At 36.0% G+C, this 21,832-nt stretch overlaps 1 protein-coding gene across 2 annotated transcripts; it reads left to right on the top strand.

Moving 5' to 3' along the window:
- Positions 1–72: 72 nt before the first annotated feature.
- Positions 73–20,934, top strand: LOC131806871 (CD109 antigen-like). Of its 2 annotated transcripts, XM_059131697.1 has the most exons (10): positions 73–163; positions 220–634; positions 6,311–7,137; positions 7,194–7,455; positions 12,393–12,657; positions 12,733–12,841; positions 12,904–13,079; positions 13,134–13,981; positions 19,668–20,183; positions 20,250–20,934. In XM_059131697.1, exons 1-9 carry the CDS (start codon positions 84–86, stop codon positions 20,046–20,048), a joined length of 3,363 nt encoding a protein of 1,120 aa, XP_058987680.1. In that variant the 5' UTR covers positions 73–83; the 3' UTR covers positions 20,049–20,183; positions 20,250–20,934. The 2 variants fall into 2 exon arrangements, with proteins under 2 accessions (XP_058987680.1, XP_058987674.1); XM_059131691.1 differs by having other exon boundaries at positions 12,904–13,981; positions 20,250–20,933.
- Positions 20,935–21,832: the final 898 nt, after the last annotated feature.

Below are 21,832 nucleotides of genomic sequence, written 5' to 3'. Positions count from 1 at the left end.
ACACCATGGTGTAGAGTATAAAAAGACATAGTTTTATTACATGTGCATTTTTTACTCAGTCGTTCTCAGACCGCCTGCCAGCGATGCAGCTGCAATGGCTTTTATACAAATTGCTACAACTTCAGCTGATACTGACATTTATTGCACCAATCACAACGGAAAGGTCAGGCTATTATTCTATGAAGATCTCTCATTTAAAGCTTAAAAATTTCTTTGCAGTTACTATTCGGTTGTGGCACCCGGTACAATAAAATCAAATCGTAATTATTCCGTTTGCTTGACACTACATAATGCTACCGAATCGGCTCTTATGCGTGTTAGCCTTGTCGCGGAGCCGCTTTTCAATTACGTCCAGATGGTCGAACTTCAACCGCTGGAAACCAAAACAATTCAATTTCTTCCACCAAAATTGGATGCCAGCTTTGACTACGAACTTTCCGTTGAGGGTGTAAAAGGTTTGATTTTTCGCAACTCAACAAAACTGCAATCGGAATCGGATAATGATCTGAAAATTTATATACAAACTGATAAGGCCGTTTATAAACCGGGTGACGTGGTACACTTCAGAGTCGTGGTATTGAATGAACATCTAAAACCGTTTAAATCAATAGAACCCATACAAGTTGAGGTGATGGTAAGTACAAGGATACATTTTATTATACCCCACACCATACTGTGGTACTGAATGTTTTGTGCATTTGTTTGTAACATGCAAAAGCAAAGGATACAGACCCATAGTTTCTTTTGGTAGTCTGCTTAGAATCACATTCTGAGTCGAGTTATGCATGCCCGTCCCTTTGTCTAACCATGTTTACGGGGAAAATCTAGCAGATTATTTTGGGATTCCTTGGAATCTCTGGATTTTAGGTGTATATTGTCTTTAGCAAAACTGCAAATACAAACAAAGCTGAGTGGTCTTAAAAAATGGGCTATATCGACCTACGTTTAAGTATAGCCCCATATAAAGGGATCTCCAGATTTTCGCTAATTTCAAGGTTTCTGCCACACTTTCGAACCAAATTAGTAGAAATCTGACAATTGAGATTGTAGGAAGGTCTGTTATTTCCATGCAAAATGACAATCACTCTACCTTCCGAACGAATTGAAGTAGGTTAATAAAATTGTATTAATATGTGTATTTGGTCTGCAGGACTTTTAGTATTGGAAATGAGCTATATAGGTCCACTCATGGGTCCATGTAACTGTACCTCCCGATATTTTGATGATTTTAGCGACATTATTCACCGGAATTGTTTAAAATTTCGTGTTTAAAATTCATAATGGTTACTACAGGTTGTGACAGAAAATTGTCATTGCAGGTCCAGGACCAGGACTTCGTATATCCTCCATATATCGGTACCTCCCTATATTCGGTATTTTGACAATTTTAGGTACAATATTCACCGGCATTGTTTCAAATTTTGTATTTGAAGTTCCTAATGGGTACTACAGCCTGTGACAGAAAATTGCCTATGCAGGTCCACATGTTCGTATAGACCCCAAATTTTTAAGATTTTAACAGAATTTTTAGTGAATTATTATTATTCTTTTAGAAAATGTCAACATTTATTCCAAATGGTGGAAGGTAATCAAAGTTCGGCCGACCGAACTTACTGCTTTTCAACTCGTTTTATTTTAACTTAAACTGATTATATTCCAAGATTACATAATCTACTCTTTTTATACCCTACAACACTATGTGTTGGGGGTATTATAAGTTTGATTGGGCCAAAAATTATGTAACACCACGAAATATTGGTTTCCCACATAGGAAAGTATATATGGATCTTCCTAGCTCGCCGAGCTGAGTCGATCTAGCTATGTATGTCCGTCCGTCTGTCCGTCTGTCCGTCTGTCCATGTTAATTTGTAATCACTCTACAGGTCGCAATTATGGCCCGATCTGCACGAAATTTAGAATGGAGGTGGGGCTAGGGTCAGAATAGAAGCCTATTTCTTTTGGAGATGATCGCATAATATTTAAGGGTCGAAATGGACCAAACACTGAAAAAATGTCGGTTAGTTTGATTGGGCCAAAAATTATGTAACACCACGAAATATTGGTTTCCCACATAGGAAAGTATATATGGATCTTCCTAGCTCGCCGAGCTGAGTCGATCTAGCTATGTATGTCCGTCCGTCTGTCCGTCTGTCCGTCTGTCCATGTTAATTTGTAATCACTCTACAGGTCGCAATTATGGCCCGATCTGCACGAAATTTAGAATGGAGGTGGGGCTAGGGTCAGAATAGAAGCCTATTTCTTTTGGAGATGATCGCATAATATTTAAGGGTCGAAATGGACCAAAAACTGAAAAAATGTCGGATTTTGCAGTAGCTATACAGGTCGCAATTATAGACCAATCGATGCGGAACTTCGCATGTAGCTGGAGTTTAGGGCGGGGAAGAAGCCTACCAATTTGGGTGGTCATCGGATAATATTTAGCGGGTAAAATATACCATATCTTTTGTGTTGAAAAAATGCAAAAATTTTCATTAAACCGCGAATATTTTAAATCCCGGCAAACTCACAAAGCCATGACAAGGTTACTTCTGACCTTTACATTGATGTTAACATTTAACAAAACGGATATATAGCAAAATATGTGCGATATATATGTCTATCAAAGAAGATATGCTTGAAAGATCTTTTATATGTCGAGAACGGCTGAACTGATTTCGACAGTTCTCATTAATTCAGAATGGCCTCTTGGCAGGAAAGGAACAACGTCCAAAAAATCGCATAAAAATATCTCTCTAAAGATGAAAATATTGATTTTGTAAAATTTTCTCATATTTTTTTTCAATTTTGTCATATTTTTGGCATATTTTCATTTTGAATTAAACATTTGGTAATATTTCTACAGCTAACAAAACTAAGTAGTTAGGATATCAGGATATCATATACAGATCGCATTTATGGACCGATCCTTACGAAATTTTGCATGGGGATAAGATGAGGGTCAGAATAGAAGCCTACTCTTTTTGGAGATGATCGCCACATATTTAGGGGTTGAAATGGACCAAAAACTGCCAAATTGTCAGCAGGTCGTAATTATCGCCCGACCCTCACGCACATTTGAATGGGGGTTACCGGACATTGCAAGAGCCAAGCAGTTTTGGATGGCCATCCAAAAATATTCAATGTGCGAAATTGTTTGCCAACTTTTGTAGACAAAATACGAAAATGTCCATTCCAGTGACTTTTTGGAGAATTCACAAATACAGGAAAGACGCACTTCTGACTATTTCGTTGAAGAATATTGTCAAATGTCTGTATCTCATATAGATGCGTTTTAGTCAAAAACCAATAATAAATGTTAATCTTTTGCCACTTCTGCGAGATTATAGGTCTTTGGGAAATATTGGTTTCAGATCTAGAAAGACCATTTACGTGCAACATCTACCAATAAATTGGAAATGAGCAAATTATTTTAAGTTGCTATTATTTGAAACCTGATGGTTTTCTTTTATTATTTGTCACAATATCTTGTGGAATTCCTTCGAGTTTCTCGCCTATATAAACTGTATCGTTTATTATAGTGTTGTAGGGTATTCAACGGTCGGCCCCGCTCGACTGTAGCCTTTGCTTACTCGTTATTATTTCATTTTATTTTGATAAACATAGTGCTAGAGGGTATAAAAACTTTGGCTCGTCCGAACTTAAAACCCTTTTTACTTGTTTTTAGATCCAAACACCAAAGGAGTTTAAGTTTCTGAAAACAGATATATTTTAAGACTTTTATATAGTTTGGACCACATGCAAAGGAACCCCAATAGTGTGAGATAAAATGTGAACATTTTAAATTCGTTCTACCAGTTCGAGTTTGTGGCCTTTTTAGTGCTTAAAATATACAATTTGTTCAGTTTGACAAAACTTTTGAATCAAAACTTCATACATTGTACTACATTTTCAGCCCAAGGGCAATGGATCTATACCCAAAAGTTTCTGTTCAACATTTTACCACGTCTCCATATGTAAACTTTTGAAACCAACTGTGACATCAGCTCCATCCCTTCATTACCTTCAATACCAAATTTAGAACCATTTATTACGCATGTCCAAAACAATCGACATCTCTTCATCCCAGAGACGGACAATGATCCTAACTAAGTACTATTTAGTTCTTATCGAACAATTATAGCACGCCAGATCCCAACACCAGATAACAACAGAGATCTTAACATTAAATGACGGTATTCCAGCTCTAAACGTTAAATCAATGCAAAATTTAGTAACATTTAGCACTTTTCGTACAATCCCTTAATCACAGACACAAAATGTGACATCTGTATCAAATTTCAGGATTTCAGCTTTGTTCCTCCCCCAACACCAATTTTACCTCTTTTCGTACAGTTATAGTACACCTTTTCAAGACCATTTTCATATCTCAATTCCAGATGCCAACAGAGACCTCAATATCAAGTTTTGTTATTCCAGCTCTATTCCTTCGCCCAGTACCAACTTTAGTACCATTTAGAACTTTTCCTACAATTATAAGACGAGCTTTCAAACCCAGCTCCAAACATCAAATTTCAAAATTTTATCTCTATCCCTTCAGCCTATACCGAATATAGTACCATTGAATACTTTTTATACAATTACAAAAAACACGTGCAGGCTACACATAAACATCCTTAATCAAAATTCAGAGTTCAAGTATCATATGTTAGCCTAATTGCAATGTGTACCAAATATTGTACTATTTAGTACTTTCCATGCACTTGTTTTACACATTTTAAAAACATCACAATGCTATCACATTGACCATAATGTAATATCTTGAAATTCCAGGCTCATCCGTTCACCCTAAGCCAAAATGTTCACAATTTAGTACATTTAGTGCAGTTCGTACACATAGTACACATTTCCAAAACATACTTCAGATATCAAACTTACTTTTCAACATTAATTTCAATACCAAACTTCAGGCTTTTAGCTTGAGCCGTTCACATAATACAAAATGGTACAATTTTAAAAGTATAGTAAAATTTTAAAACTTTTCGTAACGTCTATCAGTGACACTCACTCTAAATTTCAGAATTCCAACTCTATCGGGTCACCACAATTCCAAAGGGGTATGTAGGAAATACCCCAATCTTAAACTATCACAGTAATACCAATTCCAGATTTCAGTATATCACCCAATCGGTTCGCCCCATTAAAAATTGTACTATATTTGGTACACATACGTACGAATTTCCAAAACTTCCTACATACCCCATTCCTGCCCCCATTCCATTCTCAATTCTAAACTTTAGAATTCCAGCCCTTTTGGTTCACCCAAATTCAAATTTAGTACCATTTAGTACATATAAGTACAAATTTCCATAACAATCATACAATCTAAAAGAAATTTTATTTCCAAATTTCAGTATTCCAACTCTCAAAATTTAAATTGTACCAAATTTATTTGTCACATACCCCAATCTTACAATGCAACAGTAATATTATTTCCAAATTTCAGGATTCTCCCAAAATTTCAAAAGTATCAAATTTAGTACTATTTACTACAAATAAATACAAATTTCTATAACTACTAACTGCATAATGTAGGCAATCCAATAGAAATCTCATTTCCGAATTTCAGGATTTTAACCCTACCGGTTCTCTTAACATTTCAATTGGACTAAATTTAGTACCATTTACTACATATAAGTACAAATTTCCAAAACTACGTACATCATATGTATCATACAATTCAAAATAAATATTAATTCCAAATTTCAGCTTTTCCAGCTCTTTTGGTTCACCAAAACCAAAAGTTTACGAAATTTAGTACAATTTAGTACTTATGGTGCATATAAATTCAAATTCCGAAAAATACCCCCATATCCCAATACTACACTCCACCAATAGTGTTCATTTCAAATTTCATAAATTCCAGTCCATTCTTTTAATTTCAAATTTTACTATATTTAGTAACGATTAGTACTTTTTGTATATAAAAAACTACCTCCAAGTTTGTCGTTATTAGCTCTAACTGCCAACATGATACGAAATGGTACCAAATGAAGTACATTTTTGTTCTTTTCGTACACTTGTTCTTCAAATACTAACGATGCCATATTTAGTACAATTTAGTACTTTATAATACTGTTCTGGTACGGATTTCTAAAAACCAAGCCTTATCTGACACCTTCGGACCAAGAGTGACCCTCACCCAAAATTCTATCTTCAGCCGTTTTTCCTATGCGTTGATGACTCATTAACTCAACTCATTTAATTACTTTATTCAAATTAATTACATTCAATTACTTTACCCCTAGTCCTGTTTTAGTACATAGTTTGTTTATAATTTTTTTTCTTTTAGGACGGTAACAGCAATCGCATTAAACAATTCAAAGATATTAAATTGAATACTGGCGTTTATACCAATAAATTCAACGTATCAGAACATCCGATATTGGGAAATTGGTTAATTCGCGCTTCCGTCTTGGGAAAATATCAAAAACAGTCTGTCAAAAATTTCAAAGTGGAAAAATATGTTCTGCCCAAATTCGGTGTATACATTGAAGCCGACTCTGATATCGTACTCGCTGACAATGATGAATTTAGCCTGGCTGTTTATGGTAAATATACATTTGGTAAATATGTTGAGGGCCATGCAACAATTGCTCTCCTAAATCCGGCCACCAATAAGACAATGATTGAACAAAAAGCCAACATGGAAAATTACACTGCCTCATTTAAGTTTAAATACAGCGATTTGCCACAAGCTCAGAATCTTCCGGTGATTAAGGTTTTGGCCACACTTGAAGAGAGCCACACGGCCATCTCCCAATCTGTGTTGAAAATTTTCAATTTTCGAAAGCAAAAATATGAGATTTTGATACCGCAAGATGAAATTGAATTTTCCTACGGTAGGCCATATAAAATCAAGGTCATTGTTCAACATTGGAATGGAAGTAGGGTGCATGATACCACCACTCCGTTGACAATGAGTCTTGGCGAAATAATATATGAAACGTATTTGAATGGCAAAGGTGAGGGAACATTTACCATCGACCATATGGAAGAAGAATCCTTTGTTTTTCAATATGCCAACAGTTCTCAATATCTACCAAACATTGTCATTGGCCATAATGGAGGAATTAATGATGCCACAACAGCTTGCACACTAAAACTGAAGAATTCCAGGTAAGTTGAATCAAAAAAAATCTGTGGAATTTTTATGAGGAAAGTTCTTATTACAGTTTGAAATTTGATACCACCATTGATCTGGAGTTGAAGTCCGATTTACCTATACCATATTTGATCTACACCGTCACTGGCCATGGCGATATTGTTCGCAGGCAATTGATTAAATTACCCGACAACACAACATCGCACACCATCAAAATCAAACCAAGTATGGAGATGATTCCACTTTCTTTTGTCTACGTTCATTACATTGTGAAGGGCCAATTGCGTTATTGTGAACAATATTTGAAATTTCCCAATGAATTCGAGAATAAGGTAAGTAGCCGTAAGGTATTGCAATGCACGGTTGTTTGAAATTCAATTATTCTGGACAAAACACCAATTTTTGTCGTCGTCGTTCTTTACGAAAATTAGAAAGAGATTAAAAAGAATTTACACCAAAAAGTCTTCAAAGTCGTTAATTTTACACAATTCATTTTTTTTGTTCAAACTTATTTCAACGCCTCCATATGTAAACCCTAGGAACCAATAGTGACTTCAATATCAAATTACAGAATTTCAGCTCTATTCCTTCACCCAATACCAAACATAGTGACATTTAGTACACATATCCAAAACAATCTACATATCTTCGTTGTACCATTTCGAAATATTATAATACGCATATCCAAAAACAGCTCCGTCTCCTCAGACACGACCTCCTAATCAAATTTCAGGATACCAGCTATATCCCTTCACCCATACCAAATTAAGCTATTTTCGTATAATTATAGTATACATTTGAAAAATCACCTACATATCTCAATACCAGATACCAACAGAGACCTCAATATCAAATTTGGGTATTCCAGCTCAATCCCTTTAGCCAATACCCAATTTAGTACCACTTAGTACTTTTCGAACAAATATAGTTCCAAGACTACCTCCATATCTTAAGCACAGACATCTACATAAAAATTAAATGATTTCAGCTCTATCCCTTTACCCAATACCTACTTTAGTACCATTTATAACTTTTCATGGGACGTATTTCCAAACCACCGGTAAATTTCAAACACAGATACCATCAGTAATGTATGCATCAATATCAGAATTTTGTCTCTATCCCTTCACCCAATACCAAATAAAATACCCTTCAGTACTTTTCGTACAATTGTATTGCACATTTCCAGAACTACCCCCGTAGGTCAAGGCCACACATTACAGCAACCAAATTTCAAGAACTATCTGTTCACCTAACACCAAAATGTACCAATTATAGTAAAACTGGTACTTTTTGTGCACTTATAGGACGCATTTTCAAACCTACCTCCGTATATCAATCAAATATACCAACAGGAACCTCAATATCAAATTTCGGGATTTCAGCTCTAACCCTTTAATGAATTTAGTACCAGTTAGTGCTTATCGAACAATTATAGCACAAATTTAAACACAGACCAACAATGACGTTTATAGACAATTTGTATGATTTCAGGTTTGTCCCAATATCAAATTTCAGAACTTTAACTCTATCCCTTTACCCAATATAGTACCAGTTAGTACTTTTCGAACAATTATAGTACACATTTCCAGACACATATAGTACACATTAACCACAGACACCAACAGTGACATTAATATACAATTTCAGGATTTCAGCTTTATTCCTTCACCCAATACCAAATATAGTACCATTTTGTACGAATCGTGCAAATGTACGACGCATTTCCGAACCACCACCAAATCTCAAGCACAGATACCATAGGTGTTCTAAATATCAATTTTCAGAATTTTAACTCTATCCCTTCAACATTCAGTACTTTGTCGTACAATTTAAGTACACATATCCGAAACTACCTCCATAGGTCATGGATACAAATAATTTCAGATTTCATGCACTATCGATTCACCCAATATCAAATTGTGTTAAATATAGTACCTTTCGTGATCTTACTACCTCCTTATCGGTAACCTTCCACCAAAAGAGATCAAAATGCAAAATTTAAAATTTCCAGCTTCATCCGTTTAACCTAAACCAAACTTTTCCGAATTTAGTACAATACATACCCTACATACCCCAATCCTACACTCCGACAGTAATCTTATTTCCAATTTTTAGTATACTAACTCTATTGGTTCATCCAAATCAAAATTGTACCAAATTTAGTTCTATTTAGTGTACTTAGGTACAATTCATAAATATCATATAGTCCAATAGAAATGTTATTTTAACATTTGAGTATTCCACCTCAACAGGTTCACCCAAAAACTTAAATTGTACCAAATTTAGTATCACTTAGTACTCATTTGTACGAATTTCCCCATACCTCAATCCTAGAATCCAATAATAATTTTATTTCTGAATTCCAACTCTATCAGTTCACCCAATTCGAAATTGTACCAAATTTAACCATTTAGTAAGTTGCGTGCACATAAGCACAAATTTCGAAATCTGCCTCCATATTCCAATCCTACACTGCGCTAGTAATGTTAATTTCAGATTTCAGGATTCCAGCTCCAACCGGTTTATATACCCTCCACCATACTATGGAGGGTATATTAACTTTATATATATATTCTTGATCAGCGTAAAATTCTAAGTCGATTTAGCGATGTCCGTCTGTCGGTCCGTCTGTCTGTTGTAATCACGCTATCTTTCGAATGAATTGAGATAGGTGGCTAAAATTTTGCACACATGTTTATTTTTCCAGTAGGCAGTTAAGTTCGTAAATGGGCCATGTAGGTCTACGTTTTCATATAGCCCCCATATAACGGTACCTCCCTATATTCGGTATTTTGATGATTTTAGCGACATTATTCACGGGAATTGTTTTAAATTTGGTATTTGAAGTTCAAAATGGATACTACACCCTAAGACGGAGAATTATCCGTGCAGGTCCATGTCTTCGTAAAGCCCCCATATAACGGTACCTCCCGATTTTCGGTAGTTTGATGATTTTAGCGACATTATTCACCGGAATTGTTTCAAATTTGGTATTTAAAGTTCAAAATGGATACTACACCCTAAGGCGGAAAATTATCCGTGCAGGTCCACGTCTTCGTATAGCCCCCATATAACGGTACCTCCCTATATTCGGTATTTTGATGATTTTAGCGACATTATTCACCGGAATTGTTTTAAAATTGGTATTTGAAGTTCGTTATGGGAACTACAGTCTGTGGCAGAAAATTGTCTGTGCGGGTCCAGGTTTTCGTATAGCCCCCATATAACGGTACCTCCCTATATTCGGTATTTTGATGATTTTAGCTACATTGTTCACCGTTTATTTCAAGTTTCGAATTTGAATATGGTAATGGCTTATGACCAACAATGCCTATGTATGCCCACGTCGTATAGACCCCAAAATAACGGCTATATTCGGTATTTTTAAAATTTTAACAGAATTTTTTAAGGATTTTATTTTTTGAAAATTTCCAAATTCGTTGCAAATGGTGGAGGGTATTAAAAGTTCGGCCCGGCCGAACTTACTGCTTTTTAACTTGTTCAAATTCAAATTGTACTTAATTTAGTACCGTTTAATATCTTATCTGTCCCTTCGAACAAAACCCATAATTCGAACCATAATTTCAAGAAACTAGCTTCAGTCGTTTCGTCTGAGCGTTGATGAATCGTTAAGTCAGTCAATCAACTTTATTCTTTTATTAATACAGATACATAAATGTCGAAATTTTAACTCTATCTTATAATACCAAATGGTACAACATTCAGTGCTACTTAAAAATTTTGCAAATTTCCGAAAAAAAATCATTTATCCTACACCCCGTAAACGACCCCCATTTCAAAAGTTAATATAATTTCTGGTATCTTTTAGTACCTTGTGAATTTTTAGAACGAATTTTCCAACCTTGCGAAGTTAGCTTGGTTGTTGAATCAGTTAGTCACCCACTCACATATAGAGTGAAATAAAAAAACTGCAACAAAGACAAGCGGAACAAAGTCGAGAATGTCGGAAATAGCACCAAATTTCAGAATAAGTTTAAAATTGTTCGGGTTGTTCAACTTTGGCCCGAATTATGGCCTTCAAACGGCCAATGAAACCGTCATACGCTGCCCGAATGTTGCTCTGCGGTATTTTGGCCCATTCCCGGCGAAGCGCTTGCTTGAGGTGATCGACACATTGGTATTTTTTAGTGCCAACTTTGCTTTCCAAAATACTCCACATACAGTAGTCCAACGGATTGGTATCCGGATATTTTGGTGGCCATGGTACGATGGAAAAGAAGCGAGAAGCCTCTTTTTGTAACCATTCTTGGGTGGCGCGTGCTGAGTACGATGGTGCTGAGACCTGTTGGAATGTCCAAGGTCTGCGGCCAAACTGTTTGCGTGCCCAAGGCTTTAATACACCCTCCAGAATATTTTCGTGATAATATTCGGCATTTATTCTGATTTCACGGTCGATTAATACGAGCGGAGAGCGACCATCGGCTGTTATGGCGGTCCATACCATCATCATGGCCGGCAATTAAGTTCTGGTGGTCCACCGAAGGTGCACATTTTCAGCTGACATCTTTGGCAAGTAAACACCATCATTTTGTTTGTTTACAAACTGCTGGATAACGAATGTTTTCTCATCGGAGATAACCAAATTCGGCAGTTCACCACTTTCGTCCAAGCGAAGCAATTCTTTAGCTCTTTTGGGTCTATTTTATTTACGAGACACAAAAGATTTATTTACATTTAAATGCTGGATTGCTCTAACGATAGCCACTTGTGGTTTTCCAGCCAAATATGAAGAAATACCACTATCACGCTTGAATTCCATTACGAATAACTTTTTTTCTGGAAAATTCTCACCAAGGTGCTTTTGTACGCTTGTAAACAATATAATGAGCTGCCACTGGAATAATTTTAAAAGCTGTCGGACGAGTGGCTTAGAAATGACAGCAGTCTGAAGTTTTTTCATCTCACCCTCTTAATATTTCAAAATCAAGTTTCGAAATAAATGCACTGTTTGCAGAGACTGTTTACACATATAAACATTGGTATTGATGATACTTTTTATATGTAACTTGCAGAAATAAAATAAGTTCACGCATTGCCGAGAACATCAATGACTAACACAATGCAATTTATTTTTATATATTTTTATTCAAACTGTCACTTGCGTTGACCTCAAAATTCCAAGAAAACAAACAACAAGTTTGAAGTCAACTGAAGGGATTAGCAATTTTGTTCCGATCGAGCTTAGTGCTATTCTTATATTGATTTCTCTAAATTTAAAAACGTATTTTTCAATTCTTCGTCACAGATATCAATATCCGCTCCACCAGCGGCCAAACCTGGAGAGGAAGTTGAGCTTACTATAAAGACTAAAACTAATTCATATGTAGCCCTACTGGCAGTCGATTTAGGTGCCCAACTTTTAGGTCCAGACTATGATATCGACCGCGAACATATTTTCCATGACTTAATGTTAGATTTGTCCTATTCCGTTTGGGATGTCATACAGCCTGGATTCATTTCCGGCCTTTTAACCCTCACAAATGCTGCTTATGAGTATGAGATTCCTGTTGGTATGTATTGGGGATTGCTTAACTTGTATTCAGAATTTATCCGTTTTTTTTTTTTATATATTTTGGTATTGCAAGATGTGTCAAGAAAGCAAGGACTTATGCCAAAGACAGGTGTGAGTTTCGAACGTGACATAGAAGTGCGTACACATTTTCCAGAAACATGGATATTTATGGATCTTCAAAAGTGAGTATGATTATGGATTTAGAATGGAACAGCATTTACTAACATCAATCAAATTCCGTTAGCGTGAATGAAACTACGCAACTCACCCTTAACGTTCCCGACACCATTACCACATGGTTAATTACGGCATTTTCCGTAAATGACGACATTGTATTCGGCATGGTAGCAAAATCGACAGATATTATTGTTTTCAAGAAATTTTTCATATCCACAAGTCTACCGTACTCCATCAAGAGAGGTGAAGTGGTCAAGATATCGATGGTCATATTTAATTATCACAACGAAGTTTTAGACACCCTCACAACTATGATCAGTTCTGATGGAGACTATGATTTTATTGATGAGTCAACAATGCAACCACAGGGCATATCCGAGAATTCGAAACAAACTAATGTGCCAGCAAATGGTGGTACAACTCTGTACTTCTTTATTAAACCCAAAAAGCTGGGTGCCCTAAAAATTCACATCAAAGCAACTAATCATTTATTTAACGATGCCATTACTCAAGAACTCTTAGTGGAACCCACGGGTACAATGGAAAACCACAATAAGAACGTACTTATAAATCTAATGGAGATTGAAGAAATATTTCTTTCATCCATCGATATTGACATACCTGAGAATATAGTTCCCGATACCGAATATCTGCAACTTTCTGTGGCAAGTGATATTCTCCACACGCCATTGGATAATCTGGAGAGCTTGGTGATATTACCCACCGGTTGTGGTGAGCAAAAAATGGTTCAATTTGCTCCCAATGTTTTGGTTTTGGATCACTTGCGATCCACAGGCAAATATTCGGAAAATCCCGATCTGGTGAAAAAAGCCATTGGCTACATCGAAATTGGTTATCAGGAGGAATTGAGTTATCGTCATTCGAACGGTGGCTTCAGTGTTTTTGGACCGACTGCCCAAACGGAGGAGAGCACGTGGCTAACGGCCTATATTATACGCTTCTTTATTAAGGCACAACGTTATACCGGCATAGAAAATCGTATAATCAGAAGTGGTTTGGATTTTCTGAAATCACAGCAGTTGTCGTCGGGGGAATTCCATTACACCGGCTATTTATTTAATCCAGCCCATCAGGATCGTTACGGTTTTACTGCCTTTGTTTTGATGACATTTTTGGAGAGTTCGGTAAGTAAAATTTGTGGAAAAAGTTCGATGTGATTCTTGGATCAGATTGCATCCTTGAAAAGGAGATTATATTTTGTATCGTAATGCTGGCAAATTCACATCTGAAGTTAGGCTGCCGGCAATTTCGACCACTCCCAAACTTTAGCATAAAGGTTTAAAGTATATGGCGTAGAATCAGTCAGTCGCTAATTCACAGAAATATAACAAAAATGATTTTTCGAAATCAATGAACTAAAATGGCATTTACATATGAATTAACACATATACAGAGACTGTTTAAACATATAAAGCTCGGTATTAACAACACTTTCCAAATTAAGTTTGCAGAAATAAAATCGGTTCACACATTGCAGAGAACATCAATGACAAACATAATACAATTTATTTTATAGCCTCCACTGTACATAGTATGGAAGGTATACTATTAAGTTCCTCATTCCGTTTGTAACTCATCGAAATAATAATTTTAGACATAACAATGTATATATATTCTTGATCAGTGTAAAATTCTAAGACGATTTAGCCCTGTCCGTTCGCTTGTTCAACTGTTGTAATCACGCTAGAGTCGAAACGAATGAAATAGGAAGCAAAAATTTTGTACAGATCAGTCTTTTGTCTGCAGGCAGGTCTACTTTGAAGATGGGTATATTGTTCCACGATATCGTATAACCCCCATATAACTGTACCCCCGATATTCTGTATTTTGATAATTGTTTTTTTGAAAATATAGAAAATAACTTCCTTCTGAGTACTTTACCTCCTGACTATATAGGTCCACAATATCGTATGTCCGCCACATAACGGTACCTCCCTATATTCGGTATTTCGACGATTTTAGCTACATTTTTCAATGGAATTGTCTAAAAATAAACACTAGAAGTTCTTTCTAAGCAATTTACCCCGATAAAATCGATATTTTGACGATTTTAGGGACATTATTCACTGTAGTTGATTAAAATATCGTATTTAGAACACATAATGGGTACTACAATATATGACAGAAAATTGTCTATACAGGTCCCGGTCCTCGTGTAGGCCCCATATATCAGTACCTCCCCATATTCGGTATTTTGATGATTTTAGCGACATTATTCACCGCAATTGTTCGAAATTTCGTATTTGAAGTTCCTAATAGATACTACAGTCTGTGTTTATGCAGGTCCAAGTCTTCGTATAGCCCCGATATTCGGTACCTCTCTATATTCGGTATTTTCATGATTTAGCTACAGTATTCACCAGATTTTTGTTCAAATTTCGTATTTTAATATTGTAATGGCTTGTGACAAAAGTTGCCTATACATGACCACGTCTTCGTATAGACATTAATATAACGGCTATGTTCGGTATTTCTACAATTTTAACAGAATTTGTGACGTAATTTATTTTTTCAAAAATTTCCAAATTCGTTCCAAATTGTGGAGGTTATTGAGAGTTTGGCCCGGCCGGACTTACTGCTTTTTTACTTGTTATTCCTAAACGTTTGTAACACCTCGAAATATTGTTCTCATATTGATCTTTCTGTTTCAACGAACTGAGTCGATTTATTTATGTGCCTCCGTACGCCTGTCTATGTTAATCAAACCATGATTAACTTATGGTCCAATAATGGCTTAGCTCTAGTTTAGTAAAAATTCTCGGATTTTTTTTAATAAAATCGACTTGTCTGTGTTTAATGTCCCATATCTCTGTATCCAGTAAAAAATTCTGTAGCATTTTGAAAAGGTATAGAATTCCATAATGGGTCCTTTTTTTACTTTTTGGGGGTTTTATAAAATATTCGGGTCTAAAAAATCGATCATTTAGATATTACCCCAGAATGACTTTAAATGACACCATAATGTGAACACTTGTGGGTAGGAATTTGAAATCATACCTATATTGTCAGTATCAATTTAGTAGATACGGATTTAAACCGAGTTTTGGTCTCGGACTTTTGAGTCACATATTCCGACCCGTCCCCCAAGAAAAAATTATTTCCCGAAATCTGGGTACATACCAACGACTGAAAAAAAACAAGTAAGCAAAGGCTATAGTCGTGCGGGGCCGACCATGTGATACCCTACAACACTACAATATGTTCAAAGCCCCCTTATGTCCAAATCCATTTTGGAAGATTTCGCTTTTGAAATTATGTGACGGAGCACTGCCCAGATATTACCCTTAGCATTTTGACCAGGGACATTTGCCTAATATTTACGCACTCCGTCGTATTTTGCGATCATCTCCAAAAGCAAGAGGCCCCTCTGTATCTACAAATTTAGACTCTTCTATACGATCTTCTTGTCTACGATATTTGGCTATATTCGTCAACGAAATCAGCAAAAAAGGCAGAAGTTCGCATTTTGTGTATTTCGGCTATCGCCTGTAAGTAATGTTGGTATTTTTCAGACAAAAGTAGTGGTACATTCTACCCGCTGTCCTAAACTCTAACTTCATGCGAGATTTCGTGTCCTTTGGTTTCTATTTATGACCTTGTTGGTCCATTTCAACCCCTAAATATATTGCGGACATCTTTGAAAACAAAAGGCCTAGCCCTTCTGAGCCTAACCCTATCCTTTTCGTGAGGATCGGATGATAATTGCAATCTGTATATAATATCCCAAACCTGTGTTGTAAGGTGGAAAAATATTACACCTTAATATTATAAGTCAAATTGAAAAAATTGCATGCGATAAAAAATATGAAAAAATAAAAAAAATGTCACAAAATACTAAAAAATCTATATTAAGATCATTTTTGACTTATTTTTATGCGATTTTTTTAGATTTTATACTTTTATGTCAAGAGGGCATTCTGAATTGACAAAATTTGTCAAAATCGGTCCAGCCATTCTTGAGATATAAGCATTCCATCTAACATTCCTTTCCTTTGTATATACACATTGTATATATTTCGCTATATATATCCGATATATTTACTATCGGCATCTACGTAAAGGTCAGAATTGACCTGTTCGTCTATTTATGATTTCGCCGGGACTAAAAATATTCGCGGTATAATGGAAATTTGACTTTTATTTAACACAAATGTTATAGTCTTTTTCACCCACTAATTATTGCCCGATGACCATCAAAATCGGAAGGCTTCTGCCCAGCCCGAAGCTTTAGCCCCATGCAAATTTCCGCGTTGATTGGTCCATAATTGCGACCTGTAGAGCAACTGCAAAATCAGGAAATTTTTCAGTTTTTGGTCCATTTCGACACCTAAATATTGTGCGATCATCTCCAAAAGAAATAGGGTTCTATTCTGACCTTATCCACACCTTCATTCTAAATTTCGTGAAGATCGGGCCATAATTGCGACCTGTAGAGTGATTACAAATTAACATGGACAGACGGACAGATGGACAGACGGACAGACGGACGGACGGACATACATAGCTAGATCGACTCATCTCGGCGAGCTAGGAACATCCATATATACTTTCCTATGTGGGAAATCAATATTTCGAGGTGTTACATAATTTTTGGCCCAATCAAACTTATAATACCCCCAACACAAAGTGTTGTAGGGTATAATTAAAGAAAATTAAATTTTACATTTAGTCAGGGTTATGGTCAGAATAGAAGAAAGAAAATGGATCAAAAGCAAAGACTGAAGCTTACCACTTTGGATGGTCACCGGATAAAATATCGCTGGTGAAATTTTCTCGTCAGATGAGGTAAGCTCAACTGTATCTAGGGTCTGCATGATGATCCACTAAGCCTAATGAAATAAAAATATTAGATTCCTCCCGAAACGGCTAAAGCTAAAAATTTTAGGTTTTGGTGTTCTGAATGTACCAGATAAGGCTGTTTTTTTTTTTTTTTTTTTTTTTTTTTTTTTTTTTTTTGTGGAAGCTTATATTAGAACGCAACGAAATGTAGTAACAAATCAGTAGAGCTAGAACTCTTCACTTTGAAAGGAGGGTCACTGAAACCCCAAAGGGTTTTTGAAAGTGTACGAAAAGTACTTAAATGTAATAAATTACATACCATTTCGTATCATATGAACGGTTAGAGCTAAAAACTTGAAATTTGGAATAGGAATCAAGGTTGAGGAGTAGGGTCGATGTAAGAAGGTAGTAGAAAAGTACGGTATGGTACTAAATATGTTACAATCTGAATTTAAAGAAACGTATGGAGCTGGAATCCTGAAATTTCATATGGAGGTAGTTTTCGAAATTTGTACTTAAGTGCACGAAAAGTATTAAATGGCACTGAATTTGGTACGGTTTCGATTTGGGTGTACCGATAGAGCTGGAATGCTGAGATTGGAAACAAAGATTACTATTGCACTTTAGGACTTAGGTATGTAGGTAGTTTTGAAAAGTCGTGTCCCTGTTGGTGGTAGATTTGTGATAAAGAGGTGGTTTTGTAAATGTGTAGCACAAGTGCACGGAAGGCACTAAACAGTTCTATATTTGGTACAATTAGGTATTGGACGAACAGAAAATACTTGAAATGTAAAATTTGGTATTAGTGTACCATAATTGTTCGAAAAGTACTTAGTGGTACTAAACCTGGTATTGGTATGTGTAGACTTGGGTCCCGAAATTTGATATTGAGGTCTCTGTTGGTATTTATAATTGTACATATTGTGTACTATAATTGTGCGAAAATAACACTAAATTTGGTAGTGGGTGGGGGGATGGTGCTGTACAATTCTGACATTTGATATGGATGTCACTGTTGGTGCTTGTGGTTAATATACGGGGGTGTTTTCTCGAAATGTGTAACAAAATTGTACGAAAAGTTATTAAAGGTATTATATTTGATAGTGGGTGAAGGGATAGAGAAAAAAATCTCAAAAATTGAAATTTGGATTATTGATGGCACCTGTGTTTGATGCGTCCTATATTTTGTACGAAAAAGGATATAGCTGAAATCCTAAAATTTGATATTGGTATCTAGAATTGATATATAGATGTGATTTTAAACATCTGTACTACAATTATACGAAAAGTACTAAATTTAGTTTTGAGTGAAGGAATGCAGCTGAAATACTGATATTTGATATAGATGTCACTATTGGTATCTGGTTTGACGTATGGATGTGGTTTAAGATATACGTGTATAATTGTTCAAAAAGTACTAAGGGGTACAAAATATGGTAGTGTTTAAACGAATGAGCTGGAATATTGAAATTTGATATTGAGGTCTCTATTTGTATCCGGGATTGAGTTATTTAGGCGGTTTTGGATATCCGTGCTTTAATTGTACGAAAAGTTAAATGGTACTTCATTTGTTACCGTGTGAAGGAATAAATCTGAAATTTGAAATAGATGTCATCATAACTTTGAAATAATTTCTGTGAAAATGTGGCATATCGTGAAAATACCAAAAATCAGGAGGTACAGTGACAAGATGGGGGTGGCTACATCAAAATTTAGACCTAGATTTCTGCAAGTATGTTTCTTACATACTGGGAATACAAAATGCCAATTTACCTACGGACCCATGGCCCATTTTCCTGTGTGTGGGATATTTCGAGGTGCTTGAAACCCTCCACACTATGATGGAAGGTAAAAACGTTCTGAAAAGCCAGCTAGGCATATGGTAGTCAGATGCAATTAATATTGAACTTGGTTGGATATGGGCAGTAGGCTCGCCAATACCAAGGACATTATCTCTACTAAATATTATTAAGTTTACGCCTATGTTTTTTATGTATCGTCTAATTTATAACATTTATTTTTTCACCGCAGGAATTTAGAAGAAAATATAAAACTGTCATACAAAACGGAGTCAATTATTTGGTGGACAATATCAACAACATCAATGACAGCTACGCCATAGCTTTAGTGGCAGTAGCATTACAAATGTCCAAGAATGAACATGCCAACGAAGTGTTGACAAAACTCGAACAAAAATCACATACCGAAGATGGTTTAAAGTGGTGGCAGTCCTCGAATCCAGCCCATTCCAATGATGTTGAAATAACGGCATATGCTCTGATGGCTCTATTGGAAAGGAATTCAATGGATAATGTAAACATATTTCAATGGATTTTGCAGCAGCGCAATAAAGTTGGAGGTTTCAGATCCACCCACGATACAGTGGTTGCTTTGCAGGCACTCATTCGATAAAATGAAAAATATCCCAGTACCAATGAAACTCTGCTTAAAATCAACTATGAGGCAGTGGACGCCCAGAGGTTGAAGATTGCCAACGGCATGTTTGGTATCGATCCGAGCAATAGCGAAATATGGCAACAAGTTGTGGTAAGAATTGTATTGAAATAAAGTCCACTATTAGCTTATTTTCTCACGCTCTCAAAAAATTTTCAGCTTCCAAAAGCAACGCGTTTGCTTGAACTAACAATTGAGGGCAAAGGAAATGCTCTACTCCAGTTAGCCTATCATTATTACATTCCATTGGAGACGGAATTGAAAAATATCGAATCATATGATATCAAAGAAAATAACACACCACCGGACAGGCCCCTCAGCATAGCGGACCGAATCGCATTACCACAACAACTGAAATCATTTTCCATTTCGCCATTGGCTAAAATGTCTTCTGTCACTGCCATGGAACTGGAGGTTTGCTTTCAATTTAATCCGTCCGACAAACTAAAATATCGTCAAAGTAATATGGTGATTATGGAAATTAATATGCCTTCTGGATTTATTGCGTCACCAGAATCCGTTGAAGACTTACAAAGTCTAGAATTTGTAGCTCGTGTTGAATTGGAAAATTCGGACACCAAATGCTTGGCATATTTCAAACATTTATTGGCCGATGATAATGAGGAAAAATGTCTCACTATAAGAGCTGTCAAGACGCATGAGGTACTACTGCTACAACCGGCATCTATAACAATGTATGATTATTATATTCCGGAGTATAGAGATACCGTGGCATATCAGATACAATCGTAGAAATTTTAAAATTGTGAAATAAATTGTTGGATATATATTTTCTTAATAAAGCTTAGGAAACAATCTACTCAAAAAAAAAAAAAAACAAAATTATGTTTCCATGTTAATTATAGTCTTTATTAAATAGAAATGCACAATTTTAAATAACTGCGATTTCATATAACAGAAATTAATTTAAACAAGTAAACTTTGAATACCCTCCAACATTTGAAAATAATTTCCAAAAAAATCCGTTGAAAAATATTGCTTATACCATAAAATACCAATTACAAAGTCAAACGCCATAATTTTTACATTTTTTTTAATGTTATTCAATGAAATCAAAAATGTCGGAAATAGCATCAAATTTTATAATAAGTTTAGATTTGTTCGAATTGGTCACCTTTGGCACGAATTATGGCCTTTAAACGGCCAATGAAACCGTCACACACTGTCCGAATGCTGCTCTGCGGTATTTTGGCCCATTCCCGGCGAAGCGCTAGCTCGATGTGATCGACACCTTGGATTTTTTTTAGTGCCAAACTTGCTTTCCAAAATACTCCAGACACAATAGTCCAAGGATTGGTATCCGGAGATTTTGGTGGCCATTGTGCGCTGGAATGAAACGAGGAGCGTCATTCTGTAACCATTCTTGGGTGGCGCATGCTGAGTGAAATGGTGCTGAGTCCTGTTGGAATGTCAAAGGTCTGCTGCCAGAATGTTTGCGTGCCCAAGGCTTTAATACACCCTCCAGAATATTTTCGCGATTTTTTATTTTTCAGCATTTATTCTGATGCCACGGTCGATTAATATGAGCGGAGAGCGACCATCGGCGGCCCACACCTTGACCGGCGCTTGAGTTCCGATGGCCAACCGAAGGTGTACATTTTCAGCTGACCTCTTTGGCAAGTAAACACGATCATTTTGTTTGTTTACAAACTGCTGGACAATGAATGTTTTCTCATCGGAGAAATCCAAATTCGGCAGTACACCACTTTTTTTCGGCCACT

The sequence above is a fragment of the Musca domestica genome, unplaced genomic scaffold (genome assembly GCF_030504385.1).
Source record: "Musca domestica strain aabys unplaced genomic scaffold, Musca_domestica.polishedcontigs.V.1.1 11, whole genome shotgun sequence".
Lineage (NCBI taxonomy): Eukaryota > Metazoa > Arthropoda > Insecta > Diptera > Muscidae > Musca > Musca domestica.
This window is presented reverse-complemented; position numbering and strand designations above follow the sequence as displayed.